The sequence below is a fragment of the Lampetra fluviatilis genome, chromosome 2 (assembly GCF_964198595.1).
Source record: "Lampetra fluviatilis chromosome 2, kcLamFluv1.1, whole genome shotgun sequence".
NCBI lineage: Eukaryota > Metazoa > Chordata > Hyperoartia > Petromyzontiformes > Petromyzontidae > Lampetra > Lampetra fluviatilis.
Window position 1 is genome coordinate 12,451,407 of NC_136276.1, and position 20,027 is coordinate 12,471,433.

At 40.9% G+C, this 20,027-nt stretch overlaps 1 protein-coding gene across 4 annotated transcripts in view; it reads right to left on the bottom strand.

Moving 5' to 3' along the window:
* The window catches only part of LOC144942826 (protein TANC1-like), a 113,854-nt gene that overhangs the window by 80,940 nt on the left and 12,887 nt on the right, over nucleotides 1–20,027 (bottom strand). For all 4 annotated transcript variants that reach the window (XM_078869841.1, XM_078869833.1, XM_078869823.1 and 1 more), the window contains exons 3-4: nucleotides 12,388–12,463; nucleotides 1,499–1,699 (exon numbers count right to left, since the gene is read on the bottom strand). In XM_078869841.1, the coding sequence (XP_078725967.1) occupies nucleotides 1,499–1,699; nucleotides 12,388–12,448 (262 nt within the window). In that variant the 5' untranslated portion in view covers nucleotides 12,449–12,463. The remainder of the gene's footprint in view (nucleotides 1–1,498; nucleotides 1,700–12,387; nucleotides 12,464–20,027) is intronic.

A 20,027-nucleotide genomic window follows, 5' to 3' on the forward strand; every position in this document is an offset into this window, starting at 1 on the left:
TTCTGGGTGCCCAACCACATCTGTACGCATACCGTGAAGGCGGTAAAAAAACAGAAACCAAAATGTATTGTACTATGCCACGCTCTTTGCATACATTACTTGCTTTACTTGATAAACCGTGTGATTTGTTGGGGTAAAACAATATCTTTTGCACTTATCATTACAATGCTGCATATATCACTGACAAGCATTTTATGATCCCCGATTGTGTTTTGCAAGTTATTTTTGTATTAATCCTTGGCATTTTTGTTGCTCCTGATAAAATGATATAAATGGGCTGTCAGTGTGGCAAATTTATAGATAGGTGATGGTTCAAAACCACTCAAAATAGCTTATCTGTCAAATATATTGCCATCCCGTGTCAGCACAGCTCCATATCCGTCCGTCGGACATACACCGCAGCATCATTTACAAGAGAAGCATTTGCACAACACAATTCAGTAAAAAAAAATTACCCACACACAAATACGGCGCTTCATTCAATGCAACACAAATGCACGTTTAGTGTATTTGTGCGGGTTTGTGTATTCAACCTTGGATATGTGGTGTGTACGTGTGAATACATTGGTGGTACTTAATGTTTAATTGGTAAAATTTTCACACCAATTTTCCCAAGACCACTACCTTCATGAATGCATGCACAAATGCACACATATCTCTGAAGTAAAGCCTTTAATGACTGTTGGGGCTAGTGCTGTTAGCGAGCACCTATATAGGCCGGTAAGATGCACGAGGGGATGGTGTGGCCAGGACCACGACTTACCTACCACCTGTCTCCCCCACAAATGATCTTTATGTGAACTGCACCAGGTACTCATTTAAGGCTGGGTCAACCTAGTGGGGATCTCGGACTGGTTCCGATATCACCTCTGATGTCAGTTTGGTCTGGGAATCAAACTCAAGTATCCAGGTTCATAGCACAATGCACTAAGCACTCTGCCAATGCTACCCCCTCCCCCCCACGCAAAGACACATAAACTTGACACAGCACAAATATCTTTCCCGAAAACAAATAAAGTAGCCATATCTGTGCCTGTAAGAACAATAAACCCAAAATGTATGTTAATAAAGGAATAACAAAAATAATCTTGACTGTTCCCTAACGGCAAAATAATCTTTCACGGTCTCAGTTTCCGTAAACAACATGCGACTGAAAATTGGTTCCCGCTAAGACGCAAACCCAATGCATTGCTGCTAGGCTTGGTCATTAGCAGCAACATAACAGCAGCGCACATCGTGAAAGAATGACTGATTGATTGAGAAAGCAGAGTACAGCCACGTAGGTTTTCCCATTCGTGCTGTACATCGCTCTGACGTGTTTTTGTGTTGTATGGCGTGCCGTGTCGTTCGGAATGATGCCCAAATACATCGCTCCGACGTGTTTTGTGTTGTATGGCGTGCTGTGTCGTTCGGAATGATGCCCAATATTTTGCTCCACCTTCTACCGGACCACAACGTAAAACCTGAAAGCACATCAGAGAGCTATGGGGGTAGTCACCTGGAGGACGGGCGGCACCAAGGGGCGGGGGTCCCAGCACTGCCCTGGGCTGGCGCGACAGCATGGGCGAAGAGGGCAGCGACATGGAGATGCCTCTACCCGAGCGACCAACACCGGCGCCCACCTCCACGCCGCCGGCACCGCCGCCAGCCCCGAGCACGTCGCTCACCGAGCCGTAGTGGTCACCGTACAGGTCGCCAGCTGTCGAAGGGAATACATCACACATTGCGCACACCTGGGGTTAACCACCTGTCCCACTTTTCCCAGGATCGTCCTCATTTTGAGGTAGCTGTCCTGGGAAACCTACAAGTCTTCTCAGAACATTAAAAGTTTTGAGTTGTTCCTTTTCTCATGACATGTCCTGGTCTCTTTGTACCACCGGGGTGGTGACGACCTCACGCACGATGCTCACACGTCGTTTGTATCGCTGAGAACATCTTACAATAAAGTCAAGTTGAAGCGTTTTATCTCCACTTGGTGGCCCTGAGCCAGTGTTGAAACATTCAAATTTTCCATGGTGGGGGCGCCAGTCTATCCACAGGAGAATCACTGCTGACTTTCCAGCGGTACTTACTTTATTGGCCTTGAAGGGCAAAATTGGCTGACTCTAGTCAACTGACTGTGGCATGATTACATCACAACTGATAATGAATTGCACAATGGTGGTGGTAACAAAGATAACAGTAACCGAGAAATGGATGGCTGAAGCATCCATTTCCGATCATAATTTAAACAATGCAAATAAACATGCATTAAACATTCTAAATATATGGCATATGCAAAACATATGGCATATGGATTACAATAAAGTACATCGCAAAGGATTTATACAGGTTTCCTTCACTTTATTAGAGTTCGAATTGTGCAATTTCGCGTATATTCGGAAAACCAATTTCTACCCAAAATGTGTTATGAGGTTTGAATTTACTCATACGTTCAGATGTGGGATAAGCGTGTGTACTGTATGCGCTACAGTTCACACAGTTTTTGCTTTGGAATGCATCTACCGCAAAAAGCATAGGAAACCTGCAATATGAAAACAATTAGAAAGTATAATTACTCTAAACAAGGAGTTCTAAAGTTCCTGCAGCAGGCAATACTCACTTCATGCGTTGCTGCTAGTTTAATATGAATACCACAAGTTGCGATGATAGTGTTTTTAATAGTTATAACACGTTTTTTTAGGTTTTAACTGGCTTAGACATTTCTAAATTATTAAATATAAATACGATTAAAAATATATTCCTAGGGTGTTGATTATTATAAGAAAAAAATATGTATTCCCATTAACAAAAGTTACTTAAATTGCAAGAGCTGCAAGTTGACATTCTAATTAACGCTATAAATGGCTGCCTATTTTAATAGTTTGCAAAACTAAATGTCACATTCACGTGTCCACATAAAGTTGCTACTGATATGCAAATTGCAGTAGCGATTTGGACCATCATGAACTGCATTTATTGCAATTAAACCCTTGCGCCTAAGATGGTCGTTCATTTTGCCTTAATTTCCACAATTTAAACACAAGTAATTGTTAGTTTTTTAAATGCTATATAACAAAGACGTACCAATTCACCACCGGCCCTCCCCATCACTGCGGGAAATTAGAATGTCATGCGATTCTGGGCCATGGTTCAATTCAAGCATACGTTCTTTCACGTATAATTTTTCCATCTCATTTGTAGTGTTTGTCTTTTTTTATTAAACGTTTGTACGTTTCGCACCGTTACCCTTCATTTTACATTTGCATATAATTTCCATATCAGTTGTTTTCTCATCCATCAGTCTTCACATGGCAGCCAATAATGCGGCTGGACAAACACTTTTTCCACTCATCCCTATCTCCAGTCATGGCAATCGGTTCCTGTAGGTCTACGTTTTTCTCTTCAAGTCCTCCTTTATGCCTATCAATTTCTTACAAATCATTTGTCGAAACTGAAAAATATTGCTCCTGATGCAATTTAATGCCTGTGTCAAGGGCCTTAAGAATCGATTTTAATAGATGAATTCTGAAACTGCTCTGACTCTATAGAACCACCAACCAGTTACATTAACCACACACTGAGCACACCTCTGACCGTTGACTGCCCCTATCTTGCCTAACGGCACCATAAAAACATCAAGGCCAATGGGACATCTACAAGCAACCCATAAAACCAGCACCCATAACATCCTGTGCTATCAGGATTTAAGAGTTTTGTGCAGTAATAATTAATTTACAGCAACATCACCTTCTGCCGCAAAAGTATAAACAATGGCTTTTCAACTGGATTATTGCATATTTTATATACAACTTGACCTCTAAGACACTTCCCTTGAGTTAAAAGGTATTTGGAGATTGATTTTCTCTATGTATTTGCATGTGTGTGTGGACACTAACACACCTGGCCTGGCACCTGGTGGCGGGTATTCTCGACAAACATGGGAAGAACTACCTGGATGTACAAGTACATCTCTTTACAGCTTTGTAAATGAAGTCTTCCTTGAGTTCCAGCTTGAACAATGCCCACATGCAGAGTAGCTACAGTTCAAACAAATACGTCTCTATGCAGCAGGGAGAGATAAATCTTACAGTGGCCTCTGTTGTTTTACTGCCCGACAAAGCAAACATGCACCTAAGACCTTTCCCCCACACCTCCTGCTGGGTGCCAGAGGTTTAACGGCTTTCCACTGCTAATCTAGCAAAACCTTAACAAGAAGTCCAACTTAATATACCTCTTCTCTGATATTCAAATGCTCCTCTTGTGGAACAATGTGTTCTCAAGCATTCCATTAAAAATGTGTTGCATTTTTTTTGCAGGAATTTCAGGCACTTTTCAACGTAAAAAATGTATTTTTACAAACCACAATAGTGTTTTCATGAGAAAACACAAATAATTAAACTAACAAATGCTCGTAGTATAAAGCTTATGAGTTTACATGCCAGTGTAATTTTACAATGTTTTTGGGACATGTTTGCAATGAGTGTGACGGTCCGTGTTCAAGCATTTTGATTAGAGTATGTGGTTGTGCAGCTGTTTCCTCAAGAAAACAACTATATTTACCCGAATTTTTTAAAAATTGCATCTCAAAGGCCCAGCGAAATGTCACGGCTTTCAAGAGCAAATATTACATAGCATGGAATGAATCAGATGGGCGTGCACGTGGTACTATACTTGTTAATGTCATTTTTGTTGTTGCAAATCATTCCGTGATCCCAAATAGGACTTGCCTGAATGTTCTCGCAAACCTGTGTACTATGTAAACATTTTAAGTTGATTCTACTACTGTACGTCTCAGTTTTAATGATTTTTCATTAATGGCCAACAATATAATTTCATTCAAAACGTTTCTTGATAAAGCAAAATACATTTAAATAATTGTAATTTAGTACAGCGAATGCCCAATGGAATTATAAGCAGATTATTTCCCAATGTACAATTCATGAGCGATGGAATTAACTTTTTAGAGTGTTGTGCCCTAGTTCCATTTTTATCCAGAAATAAAAATTTTAATGAAAAAATAAAATAAAAACCTCACAACAAAAGAAATACATCTACCAAGCGACTCGTTGTATGCAAGCTCATATTTAAAACAATAACCACTCCAACCTCTTTACCACGTGCTCAACTGTGACGAATCCACTAATCTTCACAAACAGGTCCCAGCATTATTAAACGTGACAAGATGACTCACGGTAACCAGGTCAACAGAAGGCTGCAGGGGCCAGGCAGCTCCCAATGAGCCGCCTGAGCCACTCACTACCTTTGAGCCACACGTACAGTGTGCTACAACCCAGCCACGGACTAAATTCATTCCTTATCATGAGGGCCCTCATATCTTTCGAGTTTGGAGGACGTCTCGCCTGTGACAGAATTCCCCAGCGACAAAGAATTACACGTAGCCACAACCTTGGATGGAAAGAGTGCAGCAAACTGTCCTTTTGATTGCAGGACAACAATTGAGCAACTTCTGAAACATGTAGCGTTTGGTGCACTAACCGCCAATTAAAGCAATGTTCATAAACGCTGTTCGGTGACATTTTTTTAATTTGGTACATTAAAATAAATGGTTTCATATTCCATTGTCTACTATTTATAAGTACACTTACGGGAAGACATCTAAATAATTATTTACAGTTTATTTTAATAAAAAGTACTGCAATAGGGTACATTTTAAGCCTTGTTAATTTTTGCCCATATGCTCAATGTTACATTTATTAAGTAACCGAAATTAAATACAGTATCTCAAATTTGTAAAGGTGCCTAGATCATTCTAGTATGTGTTCCGAGCTGATCAACACGTGTGTCAACCCATCAATATATCTCAATCAGCTTCAGCCTCCCTTAAAATCATGTGACTTCTGCGTGGCCACCCCTACTCTGAATCCCTCTCTCCACCCTCTATGAAAACAGACACTGCTCCGTGGAGAGTCGAGGCCCACATGTAGCCTCTTCCTTCATATCCTCATCTTTCCTTTTTTAAAGAATTGCAAACGCATTAGCCTCTTACCAAATGTATTTCAACTGTTCCCGAAGATCACAGACAACTGGATATATAATGGTAAATTTAGAGGCTAACCAAGTACAAGCAAAGCTGAATTAATAAAATGTGTCCTACCACTGACCATATATATACTATCAGTCTCATACTCAGTAGAACGAATGAATATCAAACACCTTGATAACAGTCTTCTGCAGACGAATAAAAAACATTTTATTCAGTTGAAATTAATGCAGTTATCCAAGCTCTCACAACTCAAAACATAGATTTACAAAAAAAATTAAAAAGGAGTCAGATAAAGGCGATACACTCTAAAGTTATTAGCAAAAATATTTGAAGACATTTTAAAAATATCTTTTTTCTGGAAACATTTTAAGTAGTAAAAACATGATATGGAGTACAGAAACAGGGGCAATGACAAACAAAATGAAACAAAATCTGAAAAGTTCAAAATTAATCTCTGGGAAAACAATGAGACATAAATAGGAACAAATGGATCAGAGGACATGCACAAACGATCTGAATCTTTATCGGAATAAAAATATTTATCCTGGAGAAATACGATGAGCTCTAAAGCTCATTTTCACAGAGGCATCATAAGGACTGTCAAGAAAAGTGGGCTTGGGCAAGGGGCTTTGCAAGGAATTATGGCCAAAGGCCAAGTTCTGTGAAGAAATGGAAGCAAACTGAGAGAATGCACTCGCGAGGACGACGACCGTGGAAACGAAGCGATAAGTATGGATTATGGCATCACGAAACTCCTCAGGGATTGCGACGATGCGAGCCCTTCATGATAGCAGTGTATAGACCGTGGCTCTTGATGGTGATTTAATATGCCAACCGCTACACAGAAACATCAGAGCTTCTCCCAATGTTGGCATTCCAGCAAAGGACACCTCCAAAGCCTACATCATCCCTGAACGAATACACCAAAAGAAGTCGCCTGGTGATTCAGTCACTGACCTTTTAGCAGCCCCATGCACAGTGGGTTTTTTTCCTTTTTAGCAAAGGGAGCGAGCAAGTGCTTCAATCTGCTTCTGAAAATGTATTTTTTCTATTACTCCCCGGGCTGAATAAGGTGAATCGTGACAAGGCTACAAGGACTTCAATAAATAGTTCATAACCATTACAGTGAGGTCATAGTCTCGGCGACCTTTTCAAGCCCAATTTTTTAAATGATCAACGGCATCTGGAAATCGATGAACAAAAACACGTGATCTTGGGTGTCACAATCATAGCCCCCTGCGTTCACAGACTATAAACGTGGTAGATATGCTCCTCGGCTCTGTCCCGAGCTGATCAACACGTGTGTCAACCCATCAATATATCTCAATCAGCTTCAGCCTCCCTTAAAATCATGTGACTTCTGCGTGGCCACCCCCACTCTGAATCCCTCCCATCTCTCCACCAACCGTGAAAACAGACACTGCTCCTCCAGTCGAGGCCCCCATGTAGCCTCATCCTTTCATATCCTCATCTTTCCTGAAACTATACTTCTGTTAATATGTTCCTTTTCAATTCTTTCTCTTCTCATACATTTTAACACATCAATGGAGTCACGTCACTTTAACACGATGACGGAGAACTTAACAATCATTTTAAAGTCTGTTCTCTCATTCACGAAGAAAGGCAGCCTGGGACACAAACCAGTTACGTATCTACAAGAGCCAGCTATTTTTTTAGGCCATGTCTTCCTTTTAGGTTCAGAGTATATATTTTAAGGTTTTTTCCTGGATTAAATATATTTGAACATTCTTGCACTTGAATTGATGATAACTTTTGGATTTATTTAAAACCGTGAAATTCATGTACAGTAAATCGTATGCACACACTAAAAAAGATTAGTTAAACATGCATGAAGGATATGCAGTTCATGATATTGGCAAGCACAACGATTCAGTTGCAAAAGAGCACGTGTCAAACTTCACACCATGCCTGCCCATTTTGCAGTATTGTGTGAAGGGAATAAAGTATTTCAAGGTCAATTTCTAACACTCCAAGCAATCACACATTTCATTGTCACTTAAGTAGGGAATTGAATCAGACAATCTTCCTTAACTCACAAAGCAAGATCCCCATTAAAAATTCAATTAGTCTACATTTCACGAAATTCGGACGTTGGGGGCCGTATCCCAACAGCACTGATGATGCTATCAATTTAATGACCTTTGGACCCTCACCATTTAAAATCACCTTCAAATAAATGTGGCGCTCATCACATTAACTGATGATACTCCAGGTGGTTGTTGACGGTGCTGGTGCCCAATTTCTGCAGTGCAAGGCTAAGGAAGAATGAGCACGGTGGATCAAGTTTGCAATGTAGACTTGAATTTCAACTTGGTCGATTTACCCACCATCTTCTTGAGACATTGCTGGGCAATAAGGTGTCTGTCGGTGTTAGCATAGCAAGGGCTCTCGGAGCTGTCCGTCTGAGCTTTCAATGTTCTCATCACTTATGCACTGCGGTTTCACCCTCAATGATGCTAAATTTGTCCTGATATCTTAATCAGGACCATCCTGAAAAAGTTGTGAAACTCAGAGAGACTTTCCTTGGGTAAAATGTTCACATTAATCCAGAAGGGATTATCTCATGTTCAAGCTTGTGCTGCAATAAAGTATGCTTTGCTTAATCAAACCCTCCCGAGTTATAGTTTAAGTCTCCAACATTTTCCTGTATAGGGGAATTGGTTTCGTAATAGCAGTGTGTGGATTAAATGTGAGCAGTAGGGAAATTACAGAACAGCAGGAGCAAGTGTTGCCTGGATTACAGCTTCACAAAAATCCCACCGGACCATACGATGAGAGGAGTGCATGGCACTCGCGTTATTGTTGTGGGACTCAAGAATGCATCTCGTGGCCTGCCCATTGCTGAGTAAATGCTTCGTTATTTGAGACAAAGCCAAAGTGCTTGAAACATAACACAGCATTTTTACTGCTTGTTGCAACGATAGCTAGTTTTTTGTTTGTTTTTCTTGTTTTTTTTTAAACCGTCACAAACAATTTCTAGCTGTATAACATTTTTTAAAAAACAAAATAAAGTTCAGAAATCTGTTCAGTTGTTAAAGCCCACCTAAAATTCAAATATATCAACATATACTGTAGTGTCGCATACTGACTTCGCAGAATGCACCCTTTTAAATTCAGCGGAAGGCCCTGAAAAATAAAGGATGACATTTTACAATGAGTCCTAAGTGCTTGTTAACAAGAAAAGTTTCAGCCAGGCTGCTCTGCCATGCCCCATGGCCCTAAACCTTATGAGTCCCAGGCCCCTGCTGTGTGAGGAATAGGCCGCCCCACTCTCCAGAAGTGGGTTCTTTCAGATTGACCCGCCCTAGCTCCCCTCTGTGTTGCAAAAAGTCAACACACGAGACGGCGCACAAAGCATACCCACAGCTCTGCTGAATGTACAAGCTTTTATAGAACCTTTTTTCAGACCAGGGTGTGTCCTGAAGAGCCACTGAAGAGCGAAAGAATACTTTTGTAAGACAAAGGTTTAGAGAGGAGAAAAAACCCGAAAAAGTGGTCAAACGAGTCGGATAAACTTTACAAGCTATATTTGGATTCCAGACAGTGCAATTGTCCCAATATACTTTCAAAATAAAGGTTCCATGAAACGAACCTAAACATTCTTACAATGCCCGTTAATTAATGAGTTTAGTTCATTAATTATGAAATGTGTACATTTTGTTTAATAAACTACAGGGCGCCAACTGTAGTAAAGTGTCAGCCCATTTGGTCATAAACCAAATGCCGAGATGTTTCGGGAAAAGATTTTACTCAACTCCCCTTCCTCAGGACGCGAGTAAAAAACCAAGCAACGAATCGAGTCAAATATTTTCCCGAAGCTGGTTTGCTTTAAATTCGTGAAAATCTGATTTGGCACTTTACTTCAGCTAGCAATGACTTGTGCCACAATCTACGCCCGTTTTAATCATGTCTTTTATTTATGCGTTTGTACGTATGCCAGTCGTACCATGCCACCTGGGTCTTCTTGCAACCTCCAGCCAGTGAACTTTCAACACCTCATGTAACCGCAAATAAGCACTTGGGTGGCGAATGGTGGCTGTTGTATTGTATTTATTAAAAACGGCGAGTGTGCGAAACACAAATGACTCTTTAAACATCCATTACGGCATTAATCTTGTTCCTGGCATTAAATGAGGCAAAGTTTTGCTAACTCGGTATTTTCTCCTTAGAGGCACAATATAATATGAAAAATAAAGCACAATAAGTGGAAACAAGAGAGCTTGGGTGGAGGTTATTTGGGCAAGTCAGGGCAGACACAATGACAAATCTGTATTTAAATAAGGATATAAAATGTGCAATGAAATTGCCACACGGGTAATGTGTCAGCAGACAGTATTACTATGGGTGGAACAATCCAAACATGAATATAAATTATGAATCTCACTATACATGTATTGAATTGCCTATATAACAGTCGATGTTTTTCGATTTTGACGTGCCATATGTTGATGTATTGTATTCTTGTCAAGCCATGCAGCCACTAATACGCATCACTATTTGTTGTAATGACGAAAAATTACGTATTCTTTTAACAAATCATCACCATGAACGATAAAATGAGTTGAATCGCCCGAGGATGACTTATTCCACCCCGACAGTCTACAGTGCCCTTTAAAATACTAAGACGAGCAATTCAATCTTCACGTTAAGTCATTGGCAAAAGCACCAGCAGCTTTCTATAACGTAATTCTACAACAACAATTTACTGCACAAGTATGTATTTAGTCTGGCGAATGACGCAGGTAAACCTAACATTGATAGTGGCGTGATTTAGAACAGCAATACCTGTGGTTGGTTTTTTTTATGTGTTGCTTATGGCACCGGCTGGTGCTCACCGTGCGTAGCTGATGAAATTTACAATAAAAACGAACCAAAAGCACTGGACAACGCACACCTATAATATGACTAAATGCACACTTCACATTACTGCACCTGGCTTGGCAACAGGCGAGCCCAGGGTGGTTACAGTACGTTTAAATGTAAATGTCATGACGCCCGTGCTCAAAGAACACAGCGACAAAGACTCTTATCAAGCTGTATCTACGGACAAGAGGTGGATTTTTCTCCACTTTCTAAGTCTGTGATTAAAATTAATCCTGTTCTCCTTATATTAACGGTTACATAAGAGCTACATGGTACAATTAATCATATTATACTTAATTATATCCTGACAATCAAACAAAACACGCACGCATCTTTTACATTAGATTTGAAAGCGACGAACAAAAAACATGTACATTTAAGCGATACATTTCAGTACAACCCGCATTCACACTAAATACGCGTTACTCACAGCACGATACAGCTTCTCCTGGAAGGCAGAAAGTAAATCCAGAAGCAGAATGTGAACCGACCTGGCCACGCAGCAGCCCTTACACCATAGGGCGGGTGACGTCACAGCCTCACATTACGCGAGACATGGATACACCGCACCTCACCCGTGTCATGTGTTCCCCTATTGGCCAATGTGTCGCGAACACTGAACATTGCACTGCGGGCTAACCACCCTATCAAGTTCCCTTTCCTTGCTGTTGTGTCAACACATTAGCCTAAACCCAAAATCATAACAAAAAGCAAGAATTTGCGAATGACATGTGGGCTATACCATGGCACAGGTGCTCTGCATGAAGAAAAATAACACCTTTTATTTTGCCCGCCGAAACAACATGCCTGCAAGCGATCAAAGTCCTTTTGAACACAGGTGTAACGCAACCGGCAATGAAATGTTAAAATTGCACACACTCTCGCAAACATGCCGAATGTACCACACACAGATTAGTGAAGCCATGGGTTAAATTTCAATAACAGATTAGGTGTGACAAGGTGGTCTGTTGTTAGTGCCTTTGCATTTGGGTCCAGGGTTCAAAGAGTGGAATCCAACACCATATCCCTGATAACAACGCACCAAGGAGAGATTTATAGCGCAACCATGGAGCAATCATTAAGTAGCGGCGCCATCTACAAATCTGTGAGGATAGGATTTTGAAGACCCTCCTTGACATTGCGGCTCTCAAAAGGTCACTCTGTGTCAGTGTTTAGCCCTGAACCCAGAGGATAAGCCACAACCAATAAATTATCAACTCAAATTATGGCCATGAAAATATTTACCTTTGTTGAGCTGTACACATTCCCAAAGCACATTATTTTTCTCTTATTATGCTGCATTATTTGTCTGTTATGAAAAATTCTCGACATTTAGATGAGAAAAGTAGCTCACCGCTTCAAAATTGCTGCCCGTCTTGTTTGATGCATTGAAATTAAAAAAAATATGTCGTGGGTATACATAAAATAAAAATCACAAAAACGACGGGAATGCACACGATTAGCATAAAATGGTCATTAATACAGTTATAAATAAGGCAACTAAAAATAACACGTACCAGTATTTTTCTTCCTTGACAAGGCTCCATCCAGGATGGTCTTCAGATTTTCTCTGAACATGGTGCCGATGTCTCACTGTGCGGGCAATTAGACAAAAATGAATAACATTAAGTATCGCGGAGGGGGAAAAAAGCAACATTTAATTCGAGCACATATTGTTTTGCTTGCATACAGTGGTCCAAAGCAAACACAGCCCGTGTCAAATGCTGCACTTGTGAATGGTGCATGAGGAATCCAGGGAGCAGTCAGTAGGTAGGGTTTTATCCCCTGGCTGTGAGGGGGCAGGCTGACCAAACAAAATTCCTGGCATGCCTGGTGCATAGACACCACACAGGAAAAAACAGCCCCTTGTCCCTTCGTCCGCCAACCTTCTACTGACAGCAAATCAGTTGCCCTTACACCAGCATGCTAGCTACTGGTTTTCTTCATTCACTCAGCCATACAAGGTAAGTGCAGAGTACATAAACACAGAATCCACACGGTTTATGCACATACCACTCATACCATCCCCATTCTAGACAGTACAATTTAAATACTGTAATGAACATAAACTACGTGTGTGTGTTTACTCAAACAAAGTAAAACAAACCTATTGGGTCTGTGTGCAGCGAGTCTCTCTGTAAATACTGAAGTATTAAGATGAATAAAAAACCCAGAGCCAAAGAAAATCAGAACAAATTGAGACTGCACTACAGTTTATTCCAAAAAATATAATAGTAAATAGATAAGATACACTTCACGGGTTAATTTTAACCCTGAAATAAATTCTCTCTTACACACCATTTTTTTAAGTACCGATTGTTCAGCCAGACATTACAGCACACAGGTCTCTTTATAGAAGCACTCCAGAGTTGGTATCAAGGCATATAATTAAATAGTTCTGACTCAGGGAGGGAATATTTTCATTAATAGCCGTGTTTTTTTCTTTATTGTGTGCAGACACGAATAGGTCAACTGCAGCACAAATATTTCCGACCATCATGATGGAAAAAATCTTGATTTTGGGCTTTACGTGTGCAAAGTGCACAGATTGTTTTCTTCAAATGTGAGAATTATGCGAGTCGACCAAAAATGGCAACATATTAAATGAACGTGCAATATATCTCAAATAACAGTAGTCTAACATCTTTACCATCAGCGAGTGTTATCCAAAAGGTACGTGAAATCGGTTCTGTCATCACACCATATTCTTGACAGATGGAATAGGCTATAGAATCCTCCCAACCTAATTCATCAGTAGAATTCAATTTTTTTCAACAGGTTTTTCACATTTTTGTTGCATTACATGAGGCTTTGCAGTTCAGCCTTTGCTAACACGGCATGGGCTTTTGTATTGTAAGGCACAGTTAATAAGTCCAGTGAAAACACACGAAATGTTTACTCTACCGTGAATACGTGAGGAAGGAAGAGGCCGTATTTTTACAGCTTTCAAAAATCACATCCATTTTCAGTCTTTTACATCAACAATTTACCAACATTTTGCCACCAGGGCTTTATAGTTCCAGAGCTGAGAGACATACCACAAGCATTTATGCATACCACAGTTAAAGTAAATAAATACCAATCCCTGTACCCACGCAAACACACAGCATACAAAGGCAAAGAATCCCCGTATAACCTTAACAGACTGTAGGGGCAAGTGCTGTTAGCGAGCACCTATTAAGGCATACGAGGGGGTGGGTGGTCAACACCACGCCCGGCCGCCTTTGTCTCCCTAGTGGCGATATTTACACACCGCACCAGGTACTCATTTGAGGCCGAGTCGAGCTAGGGGAGGCCAGGACCGGTTCAGATAATCGTCACTGGTATTGGCCGTTAGCGGGAATCGAACCCGGGTCACCAGTTCCGTAACGCAGCACGCTAACCTCTCCACTACAACACGAAACACAATCACATTTCTGAAGACCAAACACTACCGGATTCCATACCGAATGTGTTTTCAGGTAAAACATAAATCAATAGTCTGGCATAGTGTAAAATAGACTAAACTCTTAACGCTGATCAGCCAGCTGGCTTGGTCATTTCCTGCTGGCTAGACGTTCCCAGTCTCACTGAACCAGCCCCGTTTTCCAGCTCACGGTGTGCCATGTTCATGGAACCGAGATCTCTTCAGGTCCTAGCCGGCAATGCCTGTGCGTGCTCTGGCATCGCAGACGTTCAGTGCCCAGGGCCCCCCCCCCACACCAAGCAGTGTGCGTCTTCACACCAGGATGTGGCTGTGACATCCACGAGCCATGTTTGCATTTCCTGAATCAAAGTGCAGCTGAGTGTGGTTTTTACACATCGTTACCAAACGCAGCCAATGCTCCCCGCTGGACTGCTTCACACACGTACATACATTATTTACACTGCTTATATACAGAACTATATATATTTTTTACCTATTTTATATTTTACTAGGTCAGGCCCGCTGAGCTATATTGCTCTTTTTCAGAAGCGTCCTGGCCACAAATGAGAGCTCAACGAAGTGATTTATCATGTGGAAATGCATAGCAGTCAAATACTCTTAAACACATGCATGTTCCTGCAAACCAGGCTAGGTAGTTAACATCTCGCCACTGTGGTCCCATATACATACCACCGCATACAGCGCAAGTACATCTTCTGTATAAAGTAATTATTTTCATTAAGCAAGTCGGAAACAAAGATAGACCTACTATGCAGGTTTTTAAGGTGGTGCTGTATTTCTCCGATACAGTTTTCTTTGTGTTTGTAACGCAAGTTGTTTTGCATTATGTCCAAAATTTCGCTCCGCGTGATGCCCAATGATTCGCCCTGGAGCAAAACGTCATACATTATGCCAAACAACAAACAGTTCAACGATAAACCTCTTGGACAGCTACAATTATACACATTTTCAACTCGCTCACAAAAAATTGGAAATATATTAGAAATCATGGAAATAATCTTAGCTGATTTCAAATGCCCAATTTGATGAGAAAAAATACCCTAGAAAGTGGTCTAAGTGTATTCAACGTTGAGCTCATTCCCTAAACATCCCTTCCGCACTCACCCATCTCCATCTTGACGCCCAACTCCCGAGGCCATTGTGCCTCTCCGGGTGGTGATGTCCAACTTCCTCAAGGAACATAACAAAAGCCCTTAAAACCCCACCCAGGCGTAAATGCCAGTTGGGCAGTTTCTCAGTAAAAACAGGACGGAAGCAGGAACCTGTCAGTGAAGAATCCAATACACAGCATAGGCAGGAATTGGTGCCACTGTTGACCTTCAACGGGGGCAGTGTGACCAGAATTCAGGCACCAAATTACTCACTCTTCTTCTTCACTTTGGTGCCTTGGTGGGTAAAGCTGGGCAAGCACCGCTGCTGCACATTCTTGGACAGCCCCACTGACTTACAGCTGTGCACCAGATATCTCGTCACAATTTAAAATGTGTTTCTCATTGGGGGAATTATTAGATTAAGACAGCATCATTTATAAAGTTGCTTCGTCAGTTTCTAACATACACAATAAGACATTAGTAAACACATTTTTTTAACGTGACATCATCGATATTATAATTACTCAACTTTATATCGTACAAACAAGATTTTAGGTAAGTCCATGCATTGAAACCCACAACACCAGCGGCAATTGTTGCACTTGGCTTAATGAACAGTAACGCTACTTGTTTGTGCACATTACAGAGTTTTTTTTTTCAATCTTGACAGCTGGCAAGGCACAAAGTCATAACTTGGAAGTTATGTTCTCAATATATTCTGTGTCGGACTGCTGGCAAGCTCCTTACGTGAAGCAGAGTAGGGGAACTCAACGGGCTTAGCATGCCAAAGTGAATCCGGTCAAATGAAAATTTCAGTCTAGACTGAGGGCAGACATAAAACGAAGGGAATCCTAAATATTTGACCCAGAGCCGTATTATGACTACAAGTGCAAACGGCAACACGATGACGTCCTTGTCTGGGTTGTTGTATACAACAACACTTCCACAGCAACACAATGTCGGTATACTGTGGAATGTGGTTGATGCACTTTGTAAAATTAGTCTCTAAAATCCAGTTTTTACTTTACCCGACAAGAGAAACGTGAGAATGTGCACATTAACACGACAATTAAGAACAAAGAAAAGTATGTTAGACACTAGGCTCGCAGAAGTGCGCAACGCAAGGCCAGGTAAAGAAAGTTAGGCCAATTTTTATTGCCTTCCCCGGTCCCTTTGGCCCTCATGTTTTATCACAGGTGTAGTTTTAAGTGAACTTTGTTACAAGTTATCTGCAACGAATAACGACTTATCCTCGAACAAACGTGAACCCTACCTGCTCTATTGCAATGCTTAAACGAGTATTAAAATACACTCCACACACATAAGTATGTACACAGTTATATATTGACTCAAATTAAGGGCATAAGTCTCACATTAAAACAGAAGCCGTTTTGCAACATATAATTTACCGCAGTAGAGTACATTTTGTTATTAAACGTGTAGAATCACATGCAAGTACACATTTATAAACTATGGTTAAGTGGATTTCTGGGAATGTGTGGTCATAGCCATGAATTAAAAACTGCCCCTTTTCACATCGAGACGCTGCGTTGGGGCATGGCTCCCACCAAGTCGCTACTGTATGGCCAACACAGATCAAAAACCTTTATATGAGTCATGCTCATGTCCTGGGGCTGAAGCTGCTGCTGATCCATGCTGAATTAACGCTTGGCAACAGAGACCCTCAAGGTATAATGAATATCAACAAATCATTGCGTGTTACTACGTTGGCAGCTATAAATAAAGCACATACATCAAAAAGCTCAACACATTAGTCAATAACACTGCCTTAAAAGGATATATATATAAATAAGAGAACGTGTTGACCAATTGGCCTTCTCCATAGCTATTGCTCAAAAATGCTGCCGAATACAAATTTTTCTTTTAAGGCCGTGTGATTGACAAATAGAATAAGTTTCAAGGTGTAATGGTTTTGGGGAGATAACAATGCATGTGAATATAACAAGACACATTTCAGTGGGTGTTATAGCCATTTTAAAGTGCAATATGTAATGAGTGGTCATTTCAGTGAAAATATCTCTTCCTCGTGGGCATGTGCTGGGTGGACGACTGTATTGCAGGATCATTAGACATGATGGCTTGGAAAATATTCTTTGGTTCTTTCGGTTAAGTCACGTCTAAAGATAAAATAATAAATTAAAATAATAGCGACGTTTCGATTGCAACACAAGCAATCATCATCAGGCATAAGAGAAATAGCAACAAAAATCTAACTAGAAAACTATAGACAGACATACAAGCAGACAGACATCACAAGGACACACAGAGAGAGGACACATATCGGCACAGAGAGAGGGGTCGTTTCTGTGACGGTCCCTTAAATATAGGGAGGGGGGGCGGGGACGGAGAGAGGGAGGGGGCAGAGAAAATTAGCATATCAATGAGTGGACGGCAACGTGTTGCTGCTGCGCAAGTAAGACGACGACGTGGCACGGCACGCAAGCTTGAAAATTAGGAGAAAGACACACTAAAATTAAATAACCTCGCAAAATATAATTTTAGTGTGTCTCTCTCCTAATTTTCAAGCTTGCGTGCCGTGCCACGTCGTCATCTTACTTGCGCAGCAGCAACACGTTGCCGTCCACTCATTGATATGCTAATTTTCTCTGCCCCCTCCCTCTCTCCGTCCCCGCCCCCCCTCCCTATATTTAAGGGACCGTCACAGAAACGACCCCTCTCGCTGTGCCGATATGTGTCCTCTCTCTGTGTGTCCTTGTGATGTCTGTCTGCTTGTATGTCTGTCTATAGTTTTCTAGTTAGATTTTTGTTGCTATTTCTCTTATGCCTGATGATGATTGCTTGTGTTGCAATCGAAACGTCGCTATTATTTTAATTTATTATTTTATCTTTAGACGTGACTTAACCGAAAGAACCAAAGAATAATTCCTGCAGTCACGAAAGCTCCAAAAATTAAGGCTCGGAAAATCCTTAATCCAGCAGTGGATTGATGATGGAGATGGCATTCCTGACGTGAAGCACAAGCCCTGATCAGGTCAAGCTATGATAAAGGTATTACAGCACTTCTGCTAATGCATAATTAATTAACATTATCTTTATCCTACCTTTCCAGGATGTGTGCCCAAGGCAAGGCTGGCTTATAATGTCTCCTTTTTATCTGTCACTCAAGACTAAGTACCGTACTCAGATCCAGATTTAAGAAAATTAATGTAAACCCTATTTGTGAAAACTCTGGTGAAAGCTGAGTCCATTAAAAACGAATACTGCATGCTGTACTTTAAAAAGTGATGTTGTAGCAGAGATCACACACAGCCACACCAGAGGTATTTGGCTCAGAACCCATACATAGGCATTACTGTATTACCAAGAGTCGCCAAGCCACTACACATGTGCGTTGCTGAGATTTGCAAAAATGTTAAAACGCAGACAATAACAATGACTTACAAAACGGCAATGCCGGCAGTCGTGGGAAGGGAGATTATTGAACACGATTCTCATCTGCTGGAACGGTTTTCCTCCCAACAGACCGCGATCACAGACTCTCCACCAGTGTGCACGCATTCTGCCAAGATGGGCATCTGGCCCCTTCCACCAAACACTACAACAGTGAACTTATCTTCGCCAAAAGAAGTCATCACGTCTAAGTGCCTACAAGCTATTTTAAGTTCAGTTTTCTGTTCAACTCCAGTAATGGTCCAGAGCCGATGGTAGAAATTCAACATTGCTATGGCGAGAATATACTCTGATAGGGCAATCATGACAGTATTGGCTTCCTACAATCTGGAGAGTTCAGCAGATGGTATTTATCCAGCTTTAAAACTCACACAAGACAATGGCATTAAATAAACAGTGCTACAGGTGAATAAAAAATAAGAAGAGTTTTTTTCTTGGTTCTTTCGGTAAAGTCACGTAGAAGGGAAATAATAAAATAATAAAAAATATTGCTAGTGAGAAGGAAGATCTCAACATTTCAGCCGACCACCTTTCAGGATACATCGAGGTTTACAGAGAGACTCCTAAATGCTGTACGGTATTCTTGATAGGGGAAGTTGGGTGGTTAGTGATCAATTCCAAAACAACATGTTGTAGTATAACACAAGTAAATAGCTCACTAAACATTGTAATTCACAACAATGCACAAGACTGTATTGTAAATTTTGTATTGTAAAAGTACATTTTGCCCATGAAAAGCAATTCAGATATATTGAAGCTTTGCGTGTTTTCTAAGCTTCATAAATAGTTCAAGGTTCCTTCAAATGGCCGAGTTCTCCGTGGTATTAAATGCTTAAAAAAGAATAAGAGTCTGTGCTGTGATCTTCGGCAGTTGGCTGGGTAATGTGTTCCAGCAGAGGGGGAAGGATTTATGAAGGCTTTAACTGCTGCAACCAAAGCAAATTGATTCATTGTCAATCGCTACACGGTCACGCAATTTAAGGTACATCAGTGCGCAGAGAAAGAAGGAAACACATGTTTTCATTTGTCTTGCCACACGATCGTTATTGCCAAAGGAAAAAAACAACTCAACACCAAATGTAAAAAAAAAATACATTTGATACGTATCTTATGGAATGCATGCTAACTGTTCAGATTTACATTTGCTGAATAGTATAGGCTTGTTGAGCAAAGATGGGCCAGGATAGTCCTTGGATGCGTGACCACC